The sequence below is a fragment of the Colossoma macropomum genome, unplaced genomic scaffold (assembly GCF_904425465.1).
Source record: "Colossoma macropomum unplaced genomic scaffold, Colossoma_macropomum, whole genome shotgun sequence".
In the NCBI taxonomy this organism is placed as follows: Eukaryota; Metazoa; Chordata; class Actinopteri; order Characiformes; family Serrasalmidae; genus Colossoma; species Colossoma macropomum.
Genome location: NW_023495267.1, coordinates 1,096,543 through 1,109,502, shown reverse-complemented (window position 1 = coordinate 1,109,502; position 12,960 = coordinate 1,096,543). Strand labels below are relative to the sequence as shown.

The window sequence follows — 12,960 nt, the reverse complement described above, 5'->3', positions numbered from 1 at the left end:
CAGCAGGAACTGACGTTGCGTCTACGACTGCACGAGCAAAATTTCCAGCCGTAGGAAAAATGTCTAACCTGAAAGATCGGAGGGTTTGAAGGTGAGAATTGTTTATTAATTCACTCTTGTCGTTGTCATGCGAAGGTAAAGAAGTCCTGGTGTCTCTGTTCGCGTGCCCGTCATAAGTTTTTAGAGTTTTTTCGAGTTTATGTTCGCTTTTCTTGTCGTGTTTGTACTTGGTCGGCGAGTTGAGTTGAGGTGCCGCGTTCCCAAACATTGCACACATATCTGGTAAACTTTGTGCAGAACTTAGTTTATAGGAACGCGTAGTTTAACTCCGATCGCTGTCGCCTTAAAGTACGTACATTAATAGTCACGAACGTGAAATACTAGTAGCTGGTTATGTTGTTATGAAATGGTTTAGTCTAATTTGCTGTATCTGGCTTTGATAAGCAATTTTTCCTCTGCGGGAGCTGTTCGGATTTCGTTAGCTAGCAGGCTAGCTTTAGTGAACTGGTCCTATAAACAAACTTTTGTTCTTACCAGCTAGCTAAAGGTTTTGTTCCTGATTTGTTTTAACTGCGCTGTCTTTAAGCTCATGTCCGTAGCCGTGGTAGCCATGATTTACAGTTCCGCTCGTTCTTTTTGTGCTGGATTGTATTCGGGCTGTGAAATGTTTGGTTAGAGGTGGTAGAGTTTGGCATTCGCTGGCTGGCTGTTTGGTGCAGGTGCCCGTCCAATGGCGAATTCGGCACTAGTGATGGATTTGGCAGAAAAGCGAATGTTAACGTTACAGACAGTGAAATACTTAGGTTAACCTACTAAGGCTAACATTAGCCAGAGCACACCAGGGAAAGTTTTCAGCATTACCACCAAGATTCCCAAATATTTGTGGGTCAGAACAGAATTAGGCCTGGCTTCCCACAACCTTACTGTTGAATGTCTATTCAAAACTCTAAGGACAGAGATTTAAGCCCTTTTGTAAATAAAAACAACAAAATCTTATTCTTAAATCCTGTGTTATTCTGTTTCCAGTAGGCTGTGGGAGTTTTTTGTGGGATATGGGAATTCGAAGGTCTTTCAGTTGAGCTTTTAGTGGGTGTTTGATTTTTCTTGCACCTTTGAAAAACCTCCACTCTTCCATCCTGGTGAAAAAGTGCTGATTTAGCTAAGTATGTGAACACTGGAGGAGCAGGTCTCTGACACACTTCTGCCTGAGGGTTTTGGAACAAATCCTGGTCTATGTGTCTGCTCAATGGAATCCCAGTGGAATCTCTAGTAGGGATGCACCAATTTGGGAATTGTGGGCTGATGCCTACAGCTGATATTTTTCATGTACATATCCACCGATGCAGACATATAAACATTTACAGAATGTAGAAACTAGGACTACATCTACCTGAATTAGCACCACAGAGAAATAACATTTATTTCTTTAGGCTTAAAAATGCAGTAGAATAAATAAAACGAACACACTTTCAGCATAGTATCCCAGTGTCACCAGAACAGCAACGATAAATCCATCATTAAATGTCTATTTGAAATATTGGCCAAATCTAATCATCTGCTAGATGCCCGTAATTTTTGAAAGTAGTTATCTGCTGCGACTACTGTGATTCTGATGTCACTGTGCGTCCTTACTCTCTGGTCTGAAATTGTGTTTTGTGTTTACTTAGAGCATCGTTGGATCAGTGTGATGACTGGTTATAGCAGAGCTGAGAAGATGACAGAGCTGAGCTAATTTAATGAAGAGTTATCAGACAAAACATTTATGCCTTCTAATCTGAATAAATGATGTTTGAGGTCTGAGTTCATCACTTTGGTGTTGTGGTACAGGCCGGATGAAAGCTGTTTGCCATGTGTGCTCTAGAATGCAGTGATGCATTCTAGGGTTATGGCCTAATAGCACAAGTGTTGACATCCATTAGCCGCGGATTTACCTGTGAACTTATGAACTTCTAAAATGTTTGTGTTTTTCTATTTTAGCATTTTGTTGTATGTTGCAGACTTTGTAGTCTAGTGTATGTAGTGGTGATTTTCTGCCCAAATGGCTGTTTGTGTCAGGAGTTGAAGCAGCGTACTGTGCTTCTTGTATAGCTCTTCTTGTTTTTTGGCTCTGCTTTGCTTTTGTTCGTCTGTAGCGTTTCATGGATGGGCTGAACAGTAGGGAGCTCAGCTTCTTAGACTGAGCTAAACAAATTACAGTTGCTGCAAAGACTTTCTAAAGCTATGAGCATGACCTGGTTATTCATTCTCATCTTAACGTTGAGTGGTGTACTTTGAACTCTGTAATAGCTTGTTAAATTGTATCCTGTGTTAAAGAGGAGAGTCCTTGCTTGCTCTTCTGAATACTAGCTAAATATATAGACACAGTAACATGGATTTGATGATGTCTGATTATATGCATAGTTTCTGTTGATTACACAAAATAATCGGTCTCATACAAAAAGCAGTATTACTAAACTGTATTTTCATTTCTTTCTTTGTCTCCGTCTTTTTACTTAAGGTCAGTGTTTGAGGTCAGCATTTTCCAGGCTGTGAATACCATTTATTGGGCTGTAATCAGCAACGAATGTTTAAATCTTCGGCCTTTAGGTGGTGGGGGGTGGGCTGATGTTTGGGGATGAAGGGGAGGGGATATGTAGGGGTGGAGGGGTAGGGGGCTGAGGAAGTCGTTCAAAAAATCTGCATCCAACGTCCATGTTGAAAGTGTATCTGTGGCTTCATCCACTGTGAAATCCAGATCTCCAGGCTAGCTGCTTTCCTCATAGAGCACTGCGACTCACACAGTGCCCCTCTACCAGGCCTGCTAGCCTCTCTCAGTGGCGGCCTAGGGGATAATAGTACAGTGCATAGATGGGCTTTGGTAGAAGGGGCAAACTTTGCGGCACTAGTAAGGGTACAGTATGGCAGGGCACTGCTTGCAGCCACTGTGGGAATACATGTTGTCTAGCACCACGTTAGTGTGACAGTATGCTGTAAATGAGCGAGATGTCAGATGCCTGAGCTGAGATGGTGTATATTTTCACATTTTAACAGTGCAAGTAAAATGTATAAATATAGTACAAGAATGTGCTGACAGAATGTATTGTGGCGTCACCATGCCGAGTTGTTGTGATTAATTTTTTTTCATAAACGGTTATTTTTTAACTTTACACTACTTAGTGTTCATCTATTTTTTTGTGATTTACTTTCTTTCATTTTCTTTCTTCTTTCCCTTCCTCCCTCCCTCCCTCCCTCTCCTTTCCTTCTTTCTCACTTGCACTCCCTCTCTCTCACTCCCTCCCTCCGTCTCGCCCTCCCTCTCACTCTCATCATCATTTTTCAGTACATTTGAATCCTGTGACTCATTGCTGAGAAATATTATTTTTAGAGGAACAAGTTATGACGTTTGTCAATTTGATGACAAGAAATAACGTAAATTAGAGTCCTGTGGAAGTGATACAGCTGATGTATCTTTCTTTCCTATTTTCCATCTTTCTTTCTGCACAAACTTTTAAGAATTATTTTCTTGCCTTACAAGCAGTGTATTTCTTTTACAAAATGCAAATGTAGTTGTTAATGTTCACAGATTTTTTAAATTTATTTTTCAGTACCTGACTGATTGCCTGAGATTAGGGTTTTTGTTGGTATCGAATTAGATATTGTGAGTCATGTCATTTCTCTGCTTTGCAATTTGATTCATTTACAGTTCTTTAGGAAATTATTCAAATGCAAAGAAAATACTTTGTACGTCTTTGTTCATCTTACGAAATTCATGCTAATTTTATCCTAGGCTCCTCCAGGGAGCTGTATAGGCCTTGCCCATGTGTAATCGGGGCAGAAGGCCAATAAAAAACCTAACAATATGGAGGTTGTGTCTTAGCTTGTTGTGGCTATAAATGGCCAGAATTATTTTGGGTTAAAACCAAGCATTTGGGGACAGATGGCAGAATCTGAATGAAATGTGAGATGAGGAACAGTAACACACTTCAACAAAGGACTGTTATTTGCCTTTGTTTTTATTTATGTTAGTAATTTGTGTGCTTAATGCTTGGTTTGTACATTTCACTTTTTATTTGTAAAGAATTTAGTTGAAATGGCAGCTAAAATGCTTACTTTCAACATAACATAATATACAAGCTGCTCATTATGTTGTTTCTTGTTACAGTTGTCCAGCAAGTTTCAAACTTCAAAGATAGTTAGCAAATTTCAAAGATAGGAAAGCAAAGGATTGCGTGGGTGTAATTGCATTAATCTTTGCACAGAATACTTTTTTAAACGCAGATGCAGGCAAAATGTTGCCTGCATATTTGATGAATGTAATGAGTTATTAGTTGTCACGTCACACTGTACAGCTCTGCCACCCTCCCACCTTCAAACCATGAGTCTGATTGTATCCGATTGTTATCTGTGGAGCTCCGTAGGTTATGTGTGTGTTATGTGATGTCGCCCACAGTATCTCAATAGCTAATATTTAGCTTTGTTTCTCTTTTTCATTGAACCGATGAAACAGCTGCTGAATATCATTAAATATTTGATAGAGCCCTACTTATTTTACTTGTTGAGTTCTACTCTCTCTTTCTCTCTTTTTATTGTAGGCATCAACTCCAGTTAGAACCCACTTGTACCACTGTTGAACGTGTACATGGCAAGTCAAAGCTGACACCATGGCCCAGATTTCCAGTGGCAATGGGTATAAGCTGGACAGGCCATCCTCTCCGTTGGGGGCTCGGCCCAAGGGAGTGGTGGGGAAAGAGGAGGCTTTGCGCATGGAGGCAGAGGCTTTGGCTAAACTGCAACGTGAAAAGAGACACACCCTCCCTGCCCCTGCCTCATCCACTAAAGCACTTCCTAATCCAGGAGCATCCACAGCCTCCACCAGCCGGCCAGAAAAAGATCTCATCGTCTTCCCAGAATCAGAGGCCAAGAAGAAGGAAGAGAAGGATGCTTTTGCAGACATTGACGTGGAGAAGTTAACCAATGAGGAACTAGAGAAGCTGCTTCTAGATGACAACTTTGGAGCGAGCAAAATGACCAGGCCCTCATCTCTGCTGGGCTGCAATCTCAGTGCATCATACCCAGGGGGGCAAGCATTCAGCCCATCTCCATTTCACTGGACGCCCACGCTCTCCACTCCATCAAACTCTGCTTTGTCCACACCAACGCACCCACAGGCTAGTGTCTTTCCCTCAGCACCCTTCCCCAAACCTTCTTGCTCATTCCAGAATGGATTTACCCCAGCCATGCCACCTTTTGTCCGCCTCCCTGCCCAGCAGGCCCCCTTCCTCTCTTTTCCACACATCCAGCCTCCCCGTCCTCTGGTCTTCCAACAGCCTACAGTAACACCAGAAATGGCTAAGCTTTTTGACAAGATTGCCAGCACATCAGAGTACTTGAGGAATGGCAAGTCTTCCAGCTTGGATGCAGACTCTACAAATATCAAGTCCTTGGAGCCTGTGCCCCAGCCCCCTGAGCCCACTAGCATCAGCCGCTTTGATTGGCTGGATCTGGACCCTCTCAGCAAACGTCGAGTAGAGGTTGAAGAGGCAACTAGTGCACAGGGTGAGGCTGTAATGGAGGAGTCTGCACCTGCAGGGGATCCCTGGGATGCAGTGTTGCGAGACGAGACTGAAGTCACTGGCAGAAGCAGTCCTTCAACACAAGTGAAAGACCAACATACTGTGACATCTCAGCAAAGGAGAGCATCTACAGGCACGGCCGTCACCAGGAGCCACTCACTCAACATTCCTGCTACCTCCTCTCACCACAACCAGAATAAACAGGTAGGAGAACCACTTCTGCTGTGCCAAATCTAGGTACTTCCTCCTATTCATGCACAATTTAGAGTAGGGAGGGTCGACATTTTCTCTGCTACAGAGAAACAAACTTACCATCAATTGCTGGCTTTAACAGATGGACATGAGAGGTGGACCCAACAACGCTTTGTGAGGGCCGTCTGAAATCTGATTTTATTAGAACAGAATCTTTGCGGCGTAATTCACAAGTAAAAATAATGCTGTGTTCAAGCCTAAGAGTGTGATATCCAGTGCATAGTAAACATGTGCTCTAGGTTTTCTTGTTTTTTGTTATTTATTTAAAGGGATGTATGACTCTTATTAGTAATGTATTTGACGTAGTTTGACTTTCACAGACATGAATGTAATGAGTTATTAGTTTTTAGCTGTTGTGGTTAGGGCTGAGCTGTTAGCATGTAAGGTATAACTGTTAAAAAATAAACGAATGATGTTACTTTGCTGGATGCGTTAGTGAAAATGTTTTGTTCAGTTCATAGTTTTGCAGACCCTCTCACCCACGCATACTCCTATCTTGCAGGCCTCTGAAAAAGTTATAGTCTTCTCCCTCTCTGCTGTGATCACTGTCCCTGATTCTTTTTTTCATATAATTTGCGATAAATATAATACAAAAATGGCCTTACCATTTTCTTAGAACGGATTTTAAGGTAAACTGTAACCAAAATGTCTGTTGTGTATATATATATTGTCATTGAATTATATAGTGAAGTTGCTGACAATACCCAGTCCTAGTTTTGACTCATTCAGACATAACACCATCCCAGAAAATCTAGGTATTACAGGCAAAACTGTCAATCTGTGAATGAGATTTTTCTCATTTCTTTTTTCTTTTTTTTTAACAAAAAAGACCTCAATAAGTCTGCTTAAATCTAAATAAATGAATTTTCCCATATAAACCTTTCAGTTTTTACTTATAGATCGTATAACGAAATTGAAGTTTAATGTATCTTAACGTACTCAAGCAAGCTTTATATGCTCTGTAAAAAAATTTAATAAAGGCCTTGGGACTGGGCACAAAGGGTACAAGGGGCCCAATAAGCCCAGTCAGTATGGCTTTAGGCCATACTGGAAGTAGCAGCAGACATAGCAATGCTGCATTTGTTTTCAACAGACTTAGACTGTAGAGACCAGTGCTGTGAAGTCTATGTCCCCTGCATGAAGAAACTAGTGTATGTCAGAGTGAGACGAGAGTGGGGGAGTCACAGCCCAAATAACAGCTACTGGTTTAAGGGAACAACAGGAAAAGTATTGCATAGACAGCAGCAGACAGAGACTGTGTTAACCCCAGTTGACTGTGGGGTAACTGTCTGATCATACACTGTGATAACAAGCTTACTTGATGGCATCGGAATTGTTTGCTTGACATTTTCCTTTTAACTTCTTTGTAAATTACAGTAAATGTAGCAAATAGCAAATGTAGCAAGTAGCTAATTAACAGTAATAACAGCATGATTAAAAGGCCCAGTATCCTACAAATATTCTTGCATTTTGTTTTTCCCTCTATGGTCCACTTATAAAATTTGTTTTATGTGCCAAAAATTGCTGTAGTTCATTTTTACATGACCATTTTCTAAAATCTCTTCATCACCTAGAGTTAAACAGACTGTTTTTGTTACTCTGTCCTTAAGGCCAGAAACGTACTTTACAAGCACATGAACGCAGACAAGGTTTCGCGCATTGTTGTGTTCAAAAATGTGTCACAACGCAATTCATAATGCGGTGCAAGTGCGAGTTGCTTTTTGAGCTTTACAGCAAGGGATGTTAGAGAAAGCCAAGCCTGTCCAAACGGTCCTGTAGCACCTACATGCTTTCTCAATTGCCATAGTAGACGAGAGCAAATAGAGTCTCATGCATAAATGGTTTGCTTACATAAACAAACATACGTGATATATTATCACCTTTTCATTAAAACAGAGCAGGTAAAGCAGCTCATTCCTCTGCTGTCCACATTTAACTGTTGAGGTGGGAATAACGTACTCTGCTGCTCTGATGTGTCCTTTATCGCACCCTTGAGCACTGAGTGTTTTAACCATCACAGTAACGTAAGAATGCACGGTGAGTTCGTACAGAAGGACTGTGTGTTTGTGTTGCGTTGGCTAGGCATCATTTGCATTAAATATATAGACTAATATATGCAAATGTGCTCTGTTTTGATTGGCTGCTCTGTGTTCTGAAGTTCATTCAAAAAGCTGTCCGGGCTGCAGTGCTACTTTAACTTAAGCATGAATGGACAGGACAAAACTATAGGCTAAAAGGGCAGTTATGTAAATTTGTTGCTTTTTATGACATCACAAATACAGTGAACTCAAAGTGGGCTGTTTTAAGTTTCCTTATATGGATTGTGTGGAGTAGGCAGTGAATGGTACATTTTCAAAAGTTGAAACATTTACATATAACAACAAATTGTTTCAGTTTTCCGTGATATGGGCCCTTTAAGGTACTTGGTGCATCTTCAGCATAATCTGGTTTTATTGCTGAAAGAAAACAGGAAGCAGCATGCCCACTGTATTTGCAACAGACAAATAAACATGCAGGGTTGAAGTTAGGGCTGGGCGATAAAACGATAACGATAAGTATCGCGATATAACTTTTCCTCGATAGAGCGATAAGACAGGTTCGATAAATTTTCGATATACTACACCATTCTCACAGTTCCACGTTTTAGCGAAAGCCCTGGTGGCGCTTTCTATTGCAAGGAAAGCGACACTACTTTGCTGTCGCCAGGAGAGGGTGCACTTCTGAATTTTTCGACTTGATTAGAGAGGGAGGGGGCCACGAGTTAAAAAAGGGATCGCCAAATATACTTTAGCAACGGCTGAAACGCGGAGTTATACATTCCCTGTCTGAGTGGATGTTATCGGCGATCTGTTCTCCTGTGACCGAGTGTGAGTGACGAGGTCAGTGGTGTAACTGTACTGTCCTACAGCGAACTCACCTCTTTCCATGCATCCTAACAACTTTAGCGGTGTTAAATCACGTCTACAGCGCCGTGTTACAGCGCCAAACCGTCATATTTTAGTATTAGTGCATTCTCGAGCAACGAAAGTGAAAGAAAGAAGTGGGAAAGAATGTTTGAAAGTAAACTGGGGAAGCTGTGAGGCATTGGAGAGCGGGAGAGCGCTGTCTTTCCAGACTAGCTGTTTTTAGCTGCTGGCTAACTTGAAGCAGCGCTCCGGCAAAACACGGTGAATTGATGATACGGTAGATCAAACAAGACACAAAAGCACCGCTTTCAGTTGAAACATGCCTAAAAGGAGGACTCTGTGACTGGTGTGAGAGATTCACACTGCAGATAATGCTTTTACACAGCGAACGTCAGATATACTGCGGTTCACCCGTTGAACTGCTACGATAGCATAGAGAAACCCAGTCGTCGCTAGCTGGTGTCTGAATACTGTGATCTGCTCTGACATGGATGTGGTAGGAGTGACAGCAGTGACCTACCGAACCGAGTTGACATCGTTGAGAAACTGAAGAGTTTAGCACTGTTGTTGGCCACTTGTTTAGCATTTGTAACGGGGTAGCCGAGCGCTCGTCACCAGACAGCTAAAAATAATCTGTTTTCTTTCTTAAATCATGACTATTACAAAAATTGCAGCTGTGCATTTCAAGCTGATAAAAACAGCTCAGAAACTTTCTCCCACTCTGCCATGACAGTTTAGTGAAATGTTCCACTGTTTGCCGAGTGTTTGTCATGATCAGACCATAAGTGATAGTTTAAAACCACCCAGGAGCAAAATCAGCCTTCAAACGTGAAAGAAATCATGATTTGACATTTATCGCGATATGTATCGATATCGAACGATATGAATTTTGTTTATCGTGATAACGTTTTTGGCCATATCGCCCAGCTCTAGGTTGAAGTTATTTTTGTGATATTAATTAATCTTAATTGACCTAACTTTGTAATGCATTCTGTCCAAATGCAGGTTAGACAAGCTTTGCAGAATGTTGGCAAAAATCTCAGTCAAGGTGATGGTTTTAGGTTGGAGTTTAGATTCACTACAAAAGTCTGAGTTTCCAGTTTATAATGCTATGCTACAGAGCTGGGCTACATAATTGAAAGTAATAAGATTAGAAATTGCTACCATTGAATTTGCCATCATGCTAATGATAAGATTACAGGTTCAAGATGGGATTGTTTTCATATGAGTTCAGAATGTAGGGCATTCAAAAAATACAATGAAATTCAGAGAGTACAACAGCATGCTCCTACATGTAAAATAAGAAATAGAAATATCATTATACAGGGGATACAGAGGTGGGAGGTACTGCAGAAACAAGATATCACACAACAATAAATGAAAAGGCACCCAACTGTACAGGTGACTGGCAGTGAGGAATGAGGTAGATGGCAGTAATAACACTGCACTGTGAATATACGCTGTAGCAAGGTATGAGACTTTATAGCTACACATGCAACATGCAAAAACCACAAAAGAAGGGAATGAATTGCAACAGGTGACTTTAAAAATCCAACTGTAGAAATCCCTGACGAAGCCAAACTCCACAGGACAGTAGAGCGTGATGTGCCCTTCTCAACGAGCCTTGGATTGCATTGCTAGCCTCCAGAATACCAGAGATATGTACCTTGTAATCTCACAAATTTGTATCCAACTTAGGTGCACCCTAGGAGCTCTTGCCAAGACACTCGGTTGTGGTGGAGGTCCGGAGAGCTAGAGAAATTTAGAGCGCTATAACTCAGCAAAAATAACTGACTCCAAACTTTACAGCAGTACTGGGCGTTACGCCCCCTCTCCAATGATGCATGACTTTTTATTGTTGTCTTCGGGAAAACAGAGATAACGACTTTCAATGTCTGATCTTGAAAGGATAAATGTAAGAATGAAGCAACTAGTCAGTAGAGCATGACGTACCCTTTCCAATGAGCCCTGGATCGCATTGCCGGCTTATCTTCTATGAGGTGTCAATGTTGTTAGTGTCGTAATCACGTGATAAGCAACTAGTCGACATCAAGCTTAAAGCTTCATCGCTGAGGAGTAAAGTCAAGTAGTCTATGCAGCACCTAGTGTGTGTTAAACCTCATATCTCCAAAGTGATAACTTTTAAGGAGAAGGAGAAACATTCTTAACTTTGAACAGAAATTAATAGAACAAAATTTAATGGAATTCTGGAGCTTTCTATTGATTTATTCATCAGATTCTTATTAAATTAATTTTTTTTTGCCAGTATTCTGTGAAAATTGTCAAACCTAGCAATAGCTATGATAGAATGCATTTGTGGACAATGCTTCAGTAGGTTTTGAGCATTTTGTTCAGTGAACCTGGTCTTCTTCAGGTGAATGTGTTGAGTTTACTATGTGGTATAACCGTCCAATTGAAAGCAGGCAATGAGAAGATAAATGTGGTGAAAGTGCAGTAGTCACATTACATACAGCAAGGGCAGCAAGCCAAATCAGCAAGTGAAACAATTATTGTTCCCAAATTCTTTGAGCTACAATTTTAATCTTTTGCTTCTTTAGTTAACCTCTGACCTATAAATTATGGTTTAAATAGAGATCGTAAATAGTATGCTTGTCAGCAAAAGATGCGAACTGATGATGTTCCACTGCAAGTGAATATTTAAAAAAAATAAAAAAATAGACCATTGTAATTTCTAAATAAAAGCCCTCACTGATTGGCTTGGTGTGGTGTCCTATTATTTACGACTCTTAAGCCTTGCGTAAGAATTGCATTGAGGAATGGCAAAGTTTGGCAGCAGTAGTTATTCTTTGTGGTTCACTTTATTTCCTGTATACAGTGTAGATTAAAATGTCATACAACATGCTGGACAGGTCCTGTGTGTCAGGTGTATCAGTTTCTTTGCATATTTGTTCTTTGCATATTTGTATCTAGTGTGCTTTATTAGTCTTTGTATAGCATGACATTAACGATGGATGGTAGAACCTTCAAAGTTACTAGCTAGAATTATTTTTAAAAATACAGTTAAAACTGTAAAACACATCATTTTTTTACGCTCTCCCCACATGTATTTCCAGTAAGTGCAATTGTGATTGATTGGAGTCCATTTATGGTCAGCCCTAAATGCTGTTTGAACTCTCAAGCCTTTAAGAAAGCCCAGATAAATCTGCATTTGATTATTAGGACTTGAGGAATGTTATAGGAAGATGATTTTTTATGTCTGGTGATTAGAAGACTAAAGCTAAGTTAGATGCTGCTCCTCTGGCACAAGCCAGCTCTCTTCTGTCCTGAATTCTAGGAAGCTCAGTCTGTTTAATGGTACATGATTTTTTTTGGTTAACTAAGCTAAAAACACTAAATGCTACACACTGTGATTTTACTTAGTGCTGTAATCGTGACCTTGGTTTTGATCTCCAAACATGAAGCTAACACTCACAACTCCAGTTCAGTGAGACTCGGTGTCTAAACTAGGCTGTTGTTGTGTAGCCAGAAATTGGCAACCAATGGTTTAGTTAGTTGTTATTAGCTAGGACATGACTTAAGGATTTGTAGTGCAACCAGATTTATGAAAAAATATATAGTTTGAAACTAAATAATGTTAACTAAAGACATAGTCAAGACTTTGTGCGTAATTTAAGTACAAGCTTGTGCAAAACAGGTGCAACCCGTGTGCTGTACTCTAAAAGTTCTTTCACGGATTAATGGTTATATGGTCATGTCTTTAAGTGAAAGCCATTTGGTTTTACACCCATGTGCATGTCACGCTACCGCTCAACTGTGACCCCATCTACTGTTTATACAGAAACTATGCAGTATTGCAAGACTGTCAGAATTTTTAATTTTGCATCACCTCTTTTGGCCTCATTCCCTTGGGTTTGTTTGCATTTCATTTGTGTGCTTTTTTTTATAATAACTTTCTTGTTTTTTTATTTTTTTTTCTAAACCATATTTTAGGCTACAGAGGAACCTAAAAATTGTAGGAATATTTTAGCATTATGTGTCACCCATACAGTGATTAAAGGGATGATTTGTAGTTTAAAAGTACAAACTTTATTTGAACAGAAGTCTCTATACCTCCTCTGTTTCGTTATTCGCCTTGCCCTATATTGATTGTCATCTGCATTTTTTTTTCATTCTCAGCAGAGTTGCGTAAATAAAGAAGGATTTCCTGAGAGGAGACTCAGAATGCGTGAGAGTTCAGTTCTATTCCAGGAGGGTGTGTGCTTTTGTGTGCGGGTCTGTGCAGGCGTTAT

General features: G+C 40.4%; 1 protein-coding gene across 1 annotated transcript in view; it reads left to right on the top strand.

Moving 5' to 3' along the window:
• The window catches only part of pik3c2a (phosphatidylinositol-4-phosphate 3-kinase, catalytic subunit type 2 alpha), a 50,561-nt gene continuing 37,601 nt past the window's right edge, over positions 1–12,960 (top strand). The window contains exons 1-2 of the mRNA XM_036561631.1: positions 1–91; positions 4,572–5,756. Of these exons, the coding sequence (XP_036417524.1) occupies positions 4,641–5,756 (1,116 nt within the window). The 5' untranslated portion in view covers positions 1–91; positions 4,572–4,640. The remainder of the gene's footprint in view (positions 92–4,571; positions 5,757–12,960) is intronic.